This window comes from Poromitra crassiceps (assembly GCF_964638095.1).
Source record: "Poromitra crassiceps genome assembly, chromosome: 11".
Classification (NCBI taxonomy): Eukaryota; Metazoa; Chordata; class Actinopteri; order Beryciformes; family Melamphaidae; genus Poromitra; species Poromitra crassiceps.
In genome coordinates, this window is record NC_139643.1 from 50,605,740 (window position 1) to 50,622,771 (window position 17,032).

The 17,032-nt window shown below is 40.0% G+C and overlaps 2 protein-coding genes across 5 annotated transcripts in view; both read right to left on the minus strand.

Annotated features, from left to right (window-relative positions):
- Nucleotides 1-1,815: 1,815 nt before the first annotated feature.
- On the minus strand, nucleotides 1,816-14,975 carry LOC310785772 (class I histocompatibility antigen, F10 alpha chain-like). 2 transcript variants are annotated; one of them, XM_083646911.1, is made up of 8 exons: nucleotides 14,866-14,975; nucleotides 12,964-13,230; nucleotides 11,043-11,321; nucleotides 6,774-7,079; nucleotides 5,563-5,670; nucleotides 3,325-3,342; nucleotides 3,064-3,145; nucleotides 1,816-2,487 (listed from the first exon to the last, which is right to left on the minus strand). In XM_083646911.1, exons 1-7 carry the CDS (start codon nucleotides 14,912-14,914, stop codon nucleotides 3,090-3,092), a joined length of 1,083 nt encoding a protein of 360 aa, XP_083503037.1. In that variant the 5' UTR covers nucleotides 14,915-14,975; the 3' UTR covers nucleotides 1,816-2,487; nucleotides 3,064-3,089. The 2 variants fall into 2 exon arrangements, with proteins under 2 accessions (XP_083503037.1, XP_083503038.1); XM_083646912.1 differs by lacking the exon at nucleotides 11,043-11,321.
- A 1,572-nt stretch (nucleotides 14,976-16,547) lies between these two features.
- Nucleotides 16,548-17,032, minus strand: part of LOC310785771 (class I histocompatibility antigen, F10 alpha chain-like) — a 15,022-nt gene continuing 14,537 nt past the window's right edge. For all 3 annotated transcript variants that reach the window (XR_014553193.1, XM_083646910.1, XM_083646909.1), the window contains one exon: nucleotides 16,548-17,032. This exon is cut by the window's right edge and continues 2,866 nt beyond it. The gene's annotated coding sequence lies outside the window, so the exon portion shown is untranslated.

Here is a 17,032-nt window from a genome sequence, read left to right on the forward strand (position 1 = left end):
CACGCATTCCTTCAGTGTTCACATCGTCCCAGGTGGGAATCGAACCCACGACCTTCGAGCTGTGAGGCGATAGTGCTTACCACTACACCACCGTACCTCCTTTTATATCCTCAAACAAAGTGTCTTAAAGTGTGTAATGTTACAGTAACATTAGTTAGAGAAAAAGCGAGCTCGCGCAAGTGCTGACACTGACTGCTTCACAGACTGACTGGGCTAATCTGAAAATGCTTGACTGAAAAAGGGCCGTTGCCTACCAACAAGGTCAAGATTAAAAGTCCATACTCTTAACAAAAACTAAAACTTCACTGAAAAGGGACATTGCACAACAGGGATTAGGACTAGACAGTCAGCTGAGTTCAAAGACAAGTTTCCTTTACTGTGTGCTGATGAAATTTAATAGCCTAGGATTCAGTTTTAATTTCAAAGTTAATTTCATTGTTTGTTTTGAGTTGACCTTTAAATTCAGCTCAAGCAACTAACCTTGCTAGCTTTGCATACAGAATACTATTTTATGTTAGGCTATAGTGCAAAATTGTTTTTGGTTCATTATGAAAATGTGATGGGATGAACTGGACACCATATTCTCAGTAGCCTACCCTATTTAATGGGAAACCGCAAATCAGCAACTGTTGTTTACACACAAACATTGACTTTAATGACCTCAGAGATTACTTCTGTGTACTTATACTGTATATTATTCAACTCATCATGAGAAGACCTGTCATTCAAGCCTAATATGAAGGCTCTATGACGATTTTGAAAAAACTGCCTTTTAGAGCTCAAAATTGGCAGCCATCTTGTATTTGAAGGTCAAAAATAAGTCAAATCATTATATAAACACCAAATATGTATTCCTTGACCAGAATAAGCTCTGAAACCATGTATTGTGCATCATTGTAGGTCAAACCATTAAAAAGTTAATTTCCACGGCAGACATTTTGGATTTTGGTCTCTCAAATATTTTCCCCGCCTTTTTTAAAAATACACCCTGGCTAAATTTGTTTATTAACCCTCCTAGATGACAAATCCATTGAGAAACGGACCTTCGCTCTCCACGGTCACGGAAGTGCCACAGATGACCCTACTACTCTGTTTACAACTTGCAGCAACCAGCAGCCAGGCACTCTGGGAGAGCGTGCGCTGCATCTTATCACTGATACAAATCAAGTCAAAGAGGAAAAAGACGAGATCAACAAAAAGAAAACAACGAAATGGGGAGTTAATAGCAACACACTGAGAGACGTCCTTGTACAAAACATACCTGGACTCCAACATACTGAAAGCAGATAGTTTTCAGTCTACTCCTGCCTCACTCGTTAACGCAATTCCCTGGAATGCGAGTTTAAACGAGCCACTTACATGGCGTTGCATTCTTAGACATTGCCATTTTATTTTCTATGTTGTTACATAGGCTACAATTGGCCAAATTATTAGTTAGCTTGACTCTAGAATTGTGCCAGGTGCAGCAGGCACTAAGCGGCCATTTTATCCAATGATAGCCTAATCTTGAGCAGCCGACAGGACTATTTTGTCTCGCCGGTTCTCAACTCATATTCAAGGTTATGAAAACTACATTTTGATTGCAAAATGCATGAAAATATAAATGAATGGTCTTGTTTTGTTTCTTTGGCAAGTGACCATGGTATAAGCGGGTTAATGCACTTCGAGGTGTCCATTATCACTTTTTAAGGGACTTCACGGAAGCTTCACGGTCCTCGGCTGTGCCTCGGCCCGGTTCTCGCTTCAGCGTCGTCCCTTAAAAAGTGATAATGTACACCTCGTCGTGCATTAACCCTTACATAATAAATCCCTATTTCTTTTAGTGTAAAGAATTACAGGTACATTTTCAGAACATGTTTTCACATAGGGTTATCTCAGCTACCATCAAACTAATGATCAAATCTACTGTCTGTAATTCTGCATTACAATTGATGGCAACTCTACAATTCTCTATATTCAAGGCCAAGGGTAATGAAAATAGTTGACCATAATACCATTTAAAAGCATTTAGTGATGAATACAGAAAGCATGAATAGATCTTTAAGTTGCTCCTGAAACCTGGTATCTCTTAGCCTTCACAAGTGCATCACATTGGATTGAAGGACTTCTCAGTGCAATTTTCACAATTTGAAAAGTCATCCTGTGGACCAGATTGGACCCTCTGGTGGACCGGTTCTGGCCCCCAGGCTGCATGTTTGACACCCCTGTTGTAAATGGTTTAGGAGGGTTTCCATTTTCCATTAATTTTTTATGAAGGAAATGCTTTTTCATTTTAATTTCGCATCTTAAAACCCAATCAGTAATCAGCTATTTAAATATGTATGATGCTCCTGTTGTTTGTCTGTATGTGCACTTGATTACTGACATTTTGTGTCATCTGAAACTTCCCAATGATTCATGAATGATTAATAAGCCACTTATTCCCAGTTTAAAGATGGAAGGGTGAAAGTGACAGCGCCTCTTCTGGCTCCAGTGCACAATTGATGCCTAAAGAGACAGAAATAACAATGAGATAATGTATAAAATACTTCAGCAACACATAACCTACATCAAATCATTACCTGAAGTTCATCAGTCAGATATTATCAAATATTGTGGATTAGTAAACCAACTTAATTTACCTACTATCCAAAGGGAGCTGGGGCTCTGTCTGTTTTTTGTTTGTTTGTTTGTTTGTTTGTTTGTTTCTCTGTCTGTCCCACTGATGACATCATCAGTGATGTCATACATTCCCTCACACACATACACACACAAAGTCCCAGTGATGATGTTATCAGTGATGTCATAAATTGTGACATCATCAGTGATGTCAGAGGCATTGTGAACAAGAGACAGACACACACACTGATCATAATATCACATCTGTCCTTCTGACTTGCAGTGAATTGATAAAACTATAACATCCAAATAATGTTCCCTTGGATCAAATGTAAGTCAACTTTGTTCAGTTTAGATGTGAAATGTGCACAAATTACCTCTCTGTCTGTCCATAGAACATAACTTACTGTGTGTAACTTCATAGAACATAACTTACTGTGTGTAACTTCATAGAACATAACTTACTGTGTGTAACTTCATCCGTTTGCCAATCAGGCGTCTGGTTTCAGTTTCTCAGTGAGCTCAGAGCCGATTTCAGAAGCTGAAGCTGAAGGTCAGAAACACACTATCATCACTTTTCTTTATAAACAGACAATGTTGGAGGAAGAGGTGCTGAAAAGTTCATTAGCATAATATCAATACCTAGAAAGCTTTCTCAACTGATACTGTATATAAGAAGAGTACAAGTCACATCATGAACATCAAGTCAAAACACATTCTACTTACAAGATGGAGGCTCTTTGGCTGAAATAAAGAGAACAGACTAAATGACTCAAGTTGTAAAGTTGTAAATGACAGATCCCCCCCATGTTTACCTCGTTTTCTCCCCAATTATAGAGAGCCAAAGTGAACGTCACTTCCTGCCTTGTTACCTTTTGGATCCCGTTTGAATTGTGCCACAGGAGAACACATGTCATGTTTGTCAATGTCAAAGAGAACTTTGCAAGTCAAGAAAGTCAGTTTGTGGTCAAACTGTGGCACTACAAGTTATAAATCAGAAAGACTACGCACAACCAGTCACATGAGTGACGTCTCTCACGTCACTCCATGTTGTTGATGGTGTGACGTGTTGTGCGACACGAGAGATGTAGTCGATTGACAAAACTAAACGTTACGTTTCAGTTTCAGGACAAACTGACACTTTCTTGACTTGCAGAGTTCTCTTTTAAATGTGTTCAAACGAGATCAAACAAAGTAACGTCTCTCTCTGTTAGCCACCATTCATCTTTTTTCAGACACTGGTGCAGAAAGGCAGGAAGTCATGTTCACTTTGGCTCTCTATACTTATACCAGTGTACAGTAAGCCACTCTGTATAACACTCAGTGTACAGTAAGTCACTCTGTATAACACTCAGTGTACAGTAAGTCACTCTGTATAACACTCAGTGTACAGTAAGTCACTCTGTATAACACTCAGTGTACAGTAAGTCACTCTGTATAACACTCAGTGTACAGTAAGCCACTCTGTATAACACTCAGTGTACAGTAAGTCACTCTGTATAACACTCAGTGTACAGTAAGTCACTCTGTATAACACTCAGTGTACAGTAAGCCACTCTGTATAACACTCAGTGTACAGTAAGCCACTCTGTGTAACACTCAGTGTACAGTAAGCCACTCTGTATAACACTCAGTGTACAGTAAGCCACTCTGTATAACACTCAGTGTACAGTAAGCCACTCTGTATAACACTCAGTGTACAGTAAGCCACTCTGTGTAACACTCAGTGTACAGTAAGCCACTCTGTGTAACACTCAGTGTACAGTAAGCCACTCTGTATAACACTCAGTGTACAGTAAGTCACTCTGTATAACACTCAGTGTACAGTAAGCCACTCTGTGTAACACTCAGTGTACAGTAAGCCACTCTGTATAACACTCAGTGTACAGTAAGACACTCTGTATAACACTCAGTGTACAGTAAGACACTCTGTATAACACTCAGTGTACAGTAAGCCACTCTGTATAACACTCAGTGTACAGTAAGACACTCTGTATAACACTCAGTGTACAGTAAGTCACTCTGTATAACACTCAGTGTACAGTAAGTCACTCTGTATAACACTCAGTGTACAGTAAGCCACTCTGTATAACACTCAGTGTACAGTAAGTCACTCTGTATAACACTCAGTGTACAGTAAGCCACTCTGTATAACACTCAGTGTACGGTAAGCCACTCTGTGTAACACTCAGTGTACAGTAAGCCACTCCGTATAACACTCAGTGTAAACTAAGCTCCTCTGTATAACACTCAGTGTACAGTAAGCCACTCTGTATAACACTCAGTGTACAGTAAGCCACTCTGTATAACACTCAGTGTACAGTAAGCTCCTCTGTATAACACTCAGTGTACAGTAAGCTCCTCTGTGTATCACTCAGTGTACAGTAGTGTCACTCTGTATAACACTCAGTGTACAGTAAGCTCCTCTGTGTATCACTCAGTGTACAGTAGTGTCACTCCGTATAACACTCAGTGTAAACTAAGCTCCTCTGTATAACACTCAGTGTACAGTAAGCCACTCTGTATAACACTGTGTACAGTAAGCCACTCTCTATAGCACTCAGTGTACAGTAAGTCACTCTGTATAACACTCAGTGTACAGTAAGCCACTCTCTATAGCACTCAGTGTACAGTAACTAAGCCACTCTGTGTAACACTCAGTGTACAGTAAGCGACTCTGTGTAACACTCAGTGTACAGTGAGCCACTCTGTATAACACTCAGTGTACAGTAAGCCACTCTCTATAGCACTCAGTGTACAGTAACTAAGCCACTCTGTGTAACACTCAGTGTACAGTAAGCCACTATGTGTAACACTCAGTGTACAGTAAGTCACTCTGTATAACACTCAGTGTACAGTAAGCCACTCTGTATAACACTCAGTGTACAGTAAGCCACTCTGTATAACAGCATCAACTTAACACCTAAAATGTAAATGTCAAAAACATCCTTTAGAGTTCCTCACCTTTCTTCTTTTTGTAAAGTGTGAATCCAGTGACAGCAAGGATGATGATGATGATGACAGCAAGAACAAGCACCACAGCAATGATGGAGATGGTCACACCAGCAGGAACTGATGAGAAGATAGATAGATAGATAGATAGATAGATAGATAGATAGATAGATAGATAGATAGATAGATAGATAGATAGTAAATAAATAAATAAATAAATCAAAGAAAGGGCCTGCACATGATGAAGCTGATGTTAGTTTGCTGCTGTCTATGAAGATGAACCTGAGCTACAGCTGAGTTACTGTATTACAGTATCATCTCATCTGTATTAGTTGAGCTGTTATGATTATGAAGGTATCTGCAGGTTTCAGAAGACATTTTTAATGCTGAGTGAATTTTAGACCAATTTAAAAACCAAAATAGAGAAACAAAGTTGTCAAAACAACCTTCTTCTAACTGCACATAAAGACAGTTCTGAAGCTATAAAGGGACAGTGTAAAAAAAAGGACAACAGGAACTTAAATGTTATCAAAGTTGATAAGCAAAGTTAGTGAAGTCGACCCAATGGGTAAAAAACAACAACATATTGCATAATACTATTAGCCTTATTCTGTATCAGTGGTAAGGGTTGACAGACAGTCACTGCATGGTGAAAAAACATACTGCAGTTAGGACATTTTAATACTTTCTACGGCTTTAAGTTTAAATCATTTCGTTTTTAGAGTTTTTCAGGCCTTTAAAGAATGCAGATACCTTGTCAGAGTCACATGATCTGAACAATGATCCTGGGATGAGTTTAAATCTGATCTAAGCCTAACTTGTCCTAATAATGTCTCAACATGTTTAACCTGAACTTCTCAGCATATCTTTCTATGCAAGTCAGATAGTTTAGCCACGTCCAAGTAACATGACAGTGATATGACTGTAGGCAGATTGTTTTAAAGTTGGATTTAAGTTCTTGGATTTAAATTGGATCGTCATATGAGAAAACAGGCTGGAACTTAGGCTATATAAAATCATTTAACAAAGTTTAATTTCAACTGTTAATTTGAATATATAAAACTGATCAAAAAAACTTCAAGATGACTGAACTGCATGGCAGAAACTAAAATGACAACAAAGCCACAACAAGGAGATAAATGGACCAGTACAGAACAACAGAAACAAAACGTATGAACTGTTAATCAGAGGTTCTGTGTCTCTCACCCGCCATAAGCTCTTACCTGGGTTGTTGGTCTTGATCACTGCTGGGTCCAGTTTGGTGATGATGTCCTCCTCGACACCAGCGAGCTGAAACACACACTCGTACTTCCCCCAGTCTTCAGCTTTGACTGATGAAACGTTCAGCCGAACGCTCATCTGGAAGGTTCCATCGTGGTTGGGGAGGATCTCTCCCTTATCCTGAAGGTCCTGAAGCTCCTCTCCATCTCTGGTCCAGAACAACATGACTCTGTCCGGGTGGAATCCTGTAGCATGGCAGGTGACTGGAGAGGAGGGAGACTTCTGGAGGAGAGAGATCGAGGGAAGAACTGGAGAGAGAGAGAGAGAGAGAGAGAGGGGCAGAAAGACAAAAAACAGATTATCTGTGTGCTTGTGTGTGTGTGTGTGTGTGTGTGTGTGTGTGTGTGTGTGTGTCTATATTTTGGTTGATATTCACTGTCATGTTTTTGTACATTAGAAACAGAAGAGACAGATGAACATTGTTGTGTTGATGAAACTACATCAGGTCATGTGACTCTAGCCTAGGTAAACCCAGCCCCCACGTGACCTGCTCTCTCAGTTCCCAGTCACTAGCGTCTAGACTCCGGGCCATTCAAATCGATTTCTGGGGCGATTGAAAGACCCGCGCAGACCCGCAGCCAATGAGTGACGGCATGACTGCCAACATCAGTCCTGCCGTGATCGGCCAATCAGAGAGTGCGTCTTTGTCAATGACGTGTAACAGCTGCTGCGGCTTAAGCACTGGTAGCCGTTAGCATTTGGCCTCTCTAAAGCATAGCTCCCGAGCTAGCTACTAGCTATATGGCTAGCTATATGGCTATGCAACTACGTTGAGGAAATGAAAACAGCTGTTAATGTTAATGTGGGAATCATGGTGGAACCGAATAAAAATGTTTTTGTTTGATACTCTATTCTGTTGTATTGTCATGTGAGAATGAAAACAGCTATAGTAATAGTACTTCAAAACAGTGGTTCTCAAAATGTTTCCACATAAGGATCCTTAAACTGAATAATGTGATGCTAGGTCTGTTGATCAAAATAACACCTATATCGAAATCGGATTTTAGCGGACCATACAAGCCGGGGCTTCAGAGCTGATCACCTGGACACATTTTACGGCGAAATTATCTGATAAACTTGTCTGTGCAGCTCTGTGGTGATCAGCTAATGTCTTCATAGCATTGTGATTATGATTTAATGCATTATGGAAGATAAATGCTGGAAGGCTGGGTAGCATTAGCTAATGTCATCCAGGCTACAGTAACATTAGGCTATAGTTATGAAACGCTGATTCAAACGTTACAATAATAAGACACAATAGGAGCCAGTTACCCTACTGTAGCTAGAGAGATTAATTTCAGACCACCAGATATCACCATATTTATGTTATTAAATGCTGTAACGTTAACGGTAATTCTCATGTGTATGGTTTATTTATAAGCATTCATTGATTGAAGCAGAGTGCTGGTCGGTTAAGTTTCTCTGTAGTCATGTCCTCTGCTCCAATCTTCAGTTCAGTTTCTTCTGTCTCTCGTCCAGCAGCTGCTGATGTCATCATTATCCACGTTATTGATGATTATTTATAAAAAAATCTCATTGTGTAAATATTTTACAGACAGATAAACCATACAGATTTGTTGTAATTGTGAACACATAAGGGAGCAAATACATGGTTTTCAAGTATAACACAATGTACAACTTTTATAGTGACTAGACAGAGAGAGATGTAGTGTGTGTGTGTTGTTTTGCCAAGGCAGGCAGGCTAGCTAGCTAGCAACGTAGCCTTAGATTAAAACTAAAGTACCAGGAACAGCGTTACATTTATGATCTTTTAATGATGTTAGTAGACACCAGGGCTGTAGTGGTGGCTAAACGCACGTAAACGGCGTTTACGTACCTTTTTCAATGCTCTGCAGCGTTTAGGCACCTTTTAAGATCGTTTACTCACATGTTTAAATCGTTTATGCACACGTATTATTGCACGAGTTTTAACACGTTCGCGTAAACTCCGTTGATGCGGAGACCACGCCAAGCACGTCACACACCAAAAGAAAAGAAAAAAGATTACACATGGGCATGGCACTGACCAGGATCTCCGCGAACCGTAGCCTATTTTTGTGGAGCGCTCCGCGGGAAAGGTACACGGCCCCGGTCACGTTGGTGCCTTTATCGAGCTGTGCTTGCCTGCCCAGACAGCGCTCCCTTCAAACAACTTAACGGTGCCATTGTGCCAGCGATGCGCAATGCGCATTTGGAGACCAGCTCATGGTGAGCTGAACATAGGTAAGGTTGGTTAAAAATGTGTGTCCGGAGTGGGGAAAATCATATAGGCTCACCGTTTTACAACTGAAGAGTGAATCACTGGTGTAAGAAACATGATTGATTTCCCTCTGATCAAGTAAAGTTTGTAACATTAGGTGCGTGCGAGTCGACTTGAATAGTCCAGGTGCTACTGTATAAAGCCAATATAATACGACCATGTTGAAAACTATCTAGAAACATACTGGTGTTTGTTGTGCCGAGATCTGTATAAATAAATATTGGCTGACTAAAATTTAGTGGCCAGAGTGGTAGAACCACTTTTATTTCCATGTACAGTATGTTGTCTACCTATCCTTGCCCAATGTGTTTGTCGACAGTTTGAATTATATATTGGTATTCAAGAATCACAGATTCAATCTGTCTACATACTTTTAGCTATAAAGCTGAAGCTGACAATCACAGGTACAGTGTGTGTCAGAGAGAGAACTATATTACTCTTCAAACTGTATATACTGGGTTCATACAAGGTCCTTTAAAGTAGGCTACCTACTGTATAATTTAACTTTTCATACCTGGAGAAATTCAACAAATGTTCAATAAATACATTTTATATTGATTGTTTAGGCCTAATTATTTGTAAAGTCACAACACATTAGAGATGTGTGTAGTTCATTTTGCTCTCAAATGCACCAGGTTGATGAATTTTACTTTAAAATTTAAAAAAAAATCTTCCGGGGGAGAATCCCCCCGGACCCCCCTTGAGCGGCAAGGCCCATCCCATAGCCAGCTACTTTTTTTATCTGGCTGGCTACTCAGAAATGTGGGGGAACCCCCTGATATACCTTATAGGGCTATATGATTCAGATTAAGTTGTTCTATATACTCTCATATTTTGTCTTGTATATCGGTCACGGAAGCTTATTTATCCGCCGTTATAACACTGCCGGTGCCGCGTGAGAAAGCTGCCTCGAGTCAAAAGTATAGTTTACCCACCTTTTTTTTTACCACTACAGCACTGGTAGACACATGTAACAGTATAGATCCCCGTTATGGGGTCTGTTGATCAGAAATCGCGTTTTAGTGGACGGGCAGTGAGCATCCAAACTGGGGTTCATAGCTGGTCTACGGCTAGCTAGCTAGCTAGCAACGTAGCCATTGATTAAAACAGCGATACATTTATGATATTTTAATGATGTTGGTAAACACACGTAACAGTATAGATCCCCGTTATATAACCTTTATTTAATCAGGTAAAATCACATTGAGATCAAGATCTCATTTTCAAGTGAGAGTTATGAGGTCTGTTGATCAAAAGATCACCAAACGCTATATCGAAATCGGGTCTGAGCGGACGGGCAGCGACCATACAAAGGACAGCTTGTACAGCTGGGGCTTCTCATCACCTGGACACATTTTACGGCGGAATTATCTGATAAACTGGCTGCGCATAACATTACTTATTTGCGGGAGTGCACGGGGGAATTAATTAATGTAGATTAATCGTGCTGCACTAATACATTAGGTTACAAGTACATACCTCAGTCAGACTCTGGCAAATCCGACATGATTTGCTATCCTGTTGGTGTAGTTTCACACCAACCCTCTCCAGGCGTAGAAATACCCCCTTCTCGAGTGGTTTGCAGCTGCCCAACTTGCCTTTAGAACGAAGGTTTCTCTTACACAACCTGCAAAAATCGTTCACATTGCTAGTAGCCATCGCGCTCCGGTTGTGGTTGCTAGCAGTAGCCTAGTGAGTTAGCTAGGTGGAGTTAGCTCGAGCGCTAACAACAAAGGTCGCAGAGTGATGACGCCATCTGTTGCACTGCGCATGTGCTCTGTGCACCAAGCTGATTGGATGACGGTTGGCTGGTGGAGTGGTCTATCGAGGGGGGCCCAACACTCCCTAGAAATCGGTTTGAATGGCTCGATCTCCAGACCATAGTGACTGAGAACAGGTCTGAGAGCAGGTCACGTGGGGGATGGGTTTACCCAGGCTAATGTGACTCTACCTGTTCTCTGCAGAGTGCTCTTCCCATAGGACACAAACTTCTTCAGCCAATCAATGCACACTGTGGTGAGGTAGTGCTTCAGGCGGGCTGACCAAGCTTTGTTATTATCCAGTCTGTGTTTGGTGAAGACAGCCTGTTGTACTGGAGCGATCCATGTCTCTGTCTTCAGGTCAAATACTATGAAGTCTTCTCCATCATAACCATACTGGTTATATCCATTAACTTCTCCTGTCTCATCATCCCATTCACAGCCAGTCATCCACTGGACAATGTGGACACCTGAGAGAGACAGAGAGAGAGAGAGAGGGGGGGGGGGGAGGGGGGAGAGAGAGAGAGAGAGAGAGAGAGAGAGAGATAGGGTGGGAGAGGAGGGGAGAGAGAGAAAGAGAGAGAGAGAGAGAGAGAGAGAGAGAGAGAGAGAGATAGGGTGGGAGAGGAGGGGAGAGAGAGAAAGAGAGAGACAGAGAGAGTGAGAGAGAGGGGGGGGAGGGAGAGATCCTAACAGTCACTATGCTCTCTTTACCACAGAGAGAGAGATCCTAACAGTCACTATGCTCTCTTTACCACAGAGAGAGAGATCCTAACAGTCATCGCGGAACCGCCCGGGCCACCCGGGCCGCGGCCCGGGTACTTTTCAGTTCCCAAAAAAAAATTTTTTTTTTTTTTTTTTTTTTTTTTTAGATTTTTTTTTTTTTTTTTTTTTACAATTAAACCTCATTTACTTATTACACTCGACTGGTTGTTTTTCAGATGTGATGTGAATCTAAAGTGAACTAAACAAGTCAGATCCACTATAAATGTGTTTCAGTAGATGCTGTGATGTAGCCACAAGAAAGGTGCAATATTAATGTTTTTCAGGAGATGGCGATGTTGCTAGCTATAGGTTCTAAACAAGAAATGTGGTTCAAATGTTTACAGTAGTTTTCCTTTCTTGCTGCACTACAATGTTACAATGCTGTGAGACAGGCCCGGCGTTGGAGGGGGGCCTGACCGGGCCGGGCCCCCCCATTCCCTAAACTGGCCCCCCCATTCATTTTTTTTTTTTTTTTTTTTTGTGTGCTAAAAACGTTTTTCCGTTTTTCTGTTTTAAAGTTTAAAACGGAATCTGGCTGTCATTAGGCATTGATTAACTGAATGCTATTGCTAACTGTTACTTTGAACCTCCATTTGCAATGATTCTGGCTGGATATTAATTAACTATTGTAAATTTGTCACAATGAATGCAATTTGTGCACAATGTGTAAATACATTTAATATTAATTGTTTAGGCCTATTTGTAAAGTCACAACACATTAGAGATGTGTGTAGTTCCTCATAGATTTAGCCTCTTCCTTTTGCTCTCAAATGCACCAGTTTGACGAATTTTACTTTAAAATGTACAAAATCTTCTTCCGGGGGAGAATCCCCCCGGACCCCCCTTGGCCCCCCCAAGCTAGGGGCAGGCCCCCTCTGTAATTTGGTTCTGGAGCCGGGCCTGCTGTGAGACGGAGCTAAACACAAAAGATGCAATATTAATAGTTTTTCATGAGATACTCAGTATTTAATATTAATACTAATACTAATAATAGAAAAGGAGAAGATACTGAATAATGACATCACAACAGTATAATCCTAATGTTAATTTAAAATTAAATATTCTTCTAAATATGGATAAAAGTCCAAAAAACAAAATTTTCTTCGGCGCTGCCGAGATTCGGGGGGACCCGCCCCCCCGACACGCCCCCCGGCCCCCCCAAGTTCAGATGCGTTCCGCTATCCCTGCTCTTTACCACAGAGAGAGTGTCTGTGTGTGTGTGTGCGTGTGTGTGTGTGTGTGTGTGTGTGTGTGTGTGTGTGTGTGTGTGTGTGTCTGTCTGTGTGTCTGTCTGTCTGTTACTTTACAACAAACCAGGATGAACAACAGTGAAACAAAGAAACAAACCTCCAGTTTGGTTCATGCGCTGCTTTAGAACATTAATGTTGTTTTTGTCACGCTGATGGTTTCCCACACAGTACCCATTGTTCCTCTCCCAGTACTGTGGATCATCTGCTGTAGCGTTGATCATCCAGTCCTGTTTGGGTTCATATCCCTTGGTGTTGCTGTCATAGTGAGTTATCTGAACTTCATCAAACATCCCAACTTCCACAAACTCTGGGAAGTTTGGGACTCCAGAAGATGAAGTGCGGAAATACTTCAGGGAGTGAATCACTGTGGGACAAACAGTTAAAGTGAGGAACTCATGTTTCTGAAGTACAGGCACATTTTTTAATTCATTTTTATACTAACAATGTATGATCGCTTGTTAATTCCCTGAGCTCAACAGAGAATTGCAATGACTGTTTAATGAATATGGGAGAATAAATAAATAAATAAATAAATAAATAAATAAATAAATAGTGTGTCTTCAGGAAACTAATGCAGTTTTCATATTTATCTTCTCTTACTGTTTAATTGATCTGGAGCCTACTCAGAGCAAATTAAGAGATTAACCCCTGTATGAAGGGGGCCTGCACGCGCGCGCACGCACGCACGCACACACACACACACACACACACACACACACACACACACACACACACACACACACACACACACACACAGGATTTATAGGCTATACTTGCCAGAGAATGTCACGTTAAAAATTTATTTTCTTAACATCACAAATGTTGATAGTCCATAAATGTGCTGTAATTGAATGCCTCAATTTGCAGAGCAAGGCTCGTTTTCTTTTCATTTCATCTGGAGTGAAACTCAGTTTGGTTTTAGTTCCTACAGATATTTACATCTAAATACTTAATTAAGAAGTCATATTAGTAGTAGGCCACACTGGTGCTAAGTAGGTAAACACATTGATGAAATACTTTAAGCCTAAACTGATGATGCATCGACTGTTTATTAATTGAATCGACATGCTGTAGCCTATAAATTATATTCACATCCATTAAATAAGCAACAGTAAAGATGAAATCAAAACGTAGCCTTCACCTTAACGTAGCTATAATTGAACAAAGCCAGATGATAACGCAGTTTATTAATCTGATCAGCCTACAGACTCTAAAGCTGCTGTGAAGAATGCAGACATACCTGAATAAGTAGCCTACGTCAGGCACGTGCACACATAGACATGAAAGGGGGCTTGAGCCCCTGCCTTTTTTTCAGTCTGTAAAAAGTGCCCTTTTTTTTATTTTTTATTATAATACATTTTTCATTTTCATTCCAACAACACATGAACAAAACAAACAGCTCAGACACATTAAAAAATAAAATAAAAAGTGCCCTTTCCTGACCATGAATGCATTTCTAATGGTGCTTTGTATGGAAATTGCCCTTTCCATGCCGTCACTGAAGGCAGCATTCAAAGAGAAATGCCTTTTCCGAGCTCTCTTGGCCTTGAATGCACCATTTGTAATAGGCCTCTGCATGGAGCAGTGTTTTTCTAAACTGCCCCTGAAGGCACCAACCCAAAAATGAACCCAAAAATGAATGAATAAATAAATACATAAATAAATAAACCACCCAATAAATAAATAACCAAAATATAGGGAACAAATGCAGAATTGTTGCTCTTGAAAATATTTTTTACTTTACACTATTGGAAAGGGATGTTGTGTTGTTGAAAAAATAAAAAAAATTCTAATACATTATTAAATTAAACTAAATTGGCCTTCAAATTGCCTCAAATTTCCGCCGCCGCCCTCCGGACGGCGGCTGTAGTGCCCTTTTATGAATTTGAGCCCCTGCCCCTCTAATGTTCTGTGCACGTCCCTGGCCTACGTCTACGTGAATCAATCTGCAGTTATAACTATATGCTACATAAAGGAGATATTTTAAATGTGATCTTACCTGGAGATGCAACGTGACAGAAGAGGAGCAACAATATCAACACCTTCATCTTGTTTTGATCAAGAAGTCAACAGACTACAGCTGAAACTTTCCCTCTGCGCAGATCGTCTCCTCTGTCTGAGATCAGGAAACCTCACAGTCACAAAGGGGCGGGACAAGAGACATTCTGACCAATGGGAATTCAGAAAAGACTGGTAGTCACGGGTTACTAGGTAGAGTTGAAGAATATAGGTTTTAAGTGAAACTAAACTCTGGTACAGAGCCTAGCTGCTTACAAAGAGAGCAACAGTATAAAAAGCATTAATTTCTAGATAAATAATAGGTTATAAGGAACTTATTTTTCCTACAATGATTAGAATGATTGATTGTTTATCTTTCAGTGTTGTGTTCAGAGGTTTGACTTGTTTCAAAGCTAAAATCTTGGACTTGTTGTTTGATTGAGGTGAAATCAGAAGGTGTTCTGTTCTGGGCCTGGCTTTCACTTTGAAAAGGCTCCTGTTCCAAACACACTGCACATCTGTTACAAGAAGGCCTTTAACACTGGACTATAGGCTCTGAGTTCAAACAGCAAAACACACACTTTTCCTCAGTGGCTTTGAAACAAGTCAACATCATATTAAAGCTATTTTAACTTTGTCATGCTTGAGGCATATAGGGAATAGTTTTGATAACACACTGTGAACTCTGCAGCCCTTTGGATTAAACAAATATACTTTGATATTAGAACTTTATATTATATTACATATACATATATTACATACAGATGATGCATTTCCCTCGGAACTGAGACATTTTTCTATTCCAACCCAATTTCACCCATTTTGTGTTTAACATGCAGGAAGTAACACAGCTGCAAGCAGAACATTAATGAGGATTTTCAGCTTCCAATCCATTTGGTGATCCAGTGCCGGGACCCTCGTTACTTTTTTGCACCTGTGTTACTTCCTGCATTTTAGACAAAATGGGTGAATTGGGTGGGAAGTGAAAAAGGCTAATGAACTGATGAGGATGTCATGTGACTTTCTGTTGATCTCTAAATGATCAACCTGATAAATCATCATTATAATCAGTGACTGTGCTCTCTGGAAGAGTTCAAGATTCCTCATTCTAGATGTTTATTGTCACTCTGGTTGCACAAGTAACACTCGTGTGAACTTCTTAGGCCAGGAGGCTCCACAGGACATCAAATATATAAGGAAAAGGAAAAGCAACATGTGATAAATATATAAGAGAGCAGAAACACACAAGAGCACTAAAACAACAATGAAGAACATTAACGTTTGTGTTTTCATCGAGGTATCAGAAGGTTAATTTGGTGTTATTCAATAGAGCCACTATACTGAAAGAAAGAAAAAAGACATGTATGATATTCTTTGAATGCATGAACAATCCTTTTTAGGTTATTAAACTATGATCCACAAATACACAAATAAGCTTGAAGAGTGAAAAGGAAGTCAAAGGAATAGTGTGTCACATTTTAGCCTTTTTCTGTCATTCAGTCTTTACAGTCAAACACCTGTCAGAACGACATTCATGACATGTAAGTCTCAGTAGCAACAGTGGGTTCTCCTGCTGCAACATTCATATTATAGTCACACATATATAAGGAAAAGGATACTTGGCATTTAAACAAACACACAAACAAACAAACAAACAAACAAACAAAGCAGACTTTTGGTCTATTGGGACTTTATTGAAAAGCCAAACAGCAGTACAAAAGGAATGCATCAACTGTGCAATTTAATTGGACATTAATTTCAGTAATCCAACTCAGAACATGTTGTGAGCATCCTGAATCATCCTCTACATGTTCAGAAACTCTACAAAGAGCCAAAATACCACATCCCTAAATGAATCTAGCCTACAGTCAAATCACAACATAATTTATTAAGCATTTCTATTCAGTATGTACAGTACAGTATCTAAAGAGAAAAACTCCCACATCACAACCTACTTTATATTAAGGCACGTCAAAATGTTTAAATGACAGATCATTTTTGCTGTAATTCATCAAAACATCAAATATACAAATTAATTTGTTTTTGCATGGGAGAATACAATTCAACAAGAGCTGTAGATTTTACCACACTGCATAAAAAACTATACCAGCAAAATATTTACAGAACTGGAAAAATAAATCTCAGACTGACATCTTTTTGGCCAAATA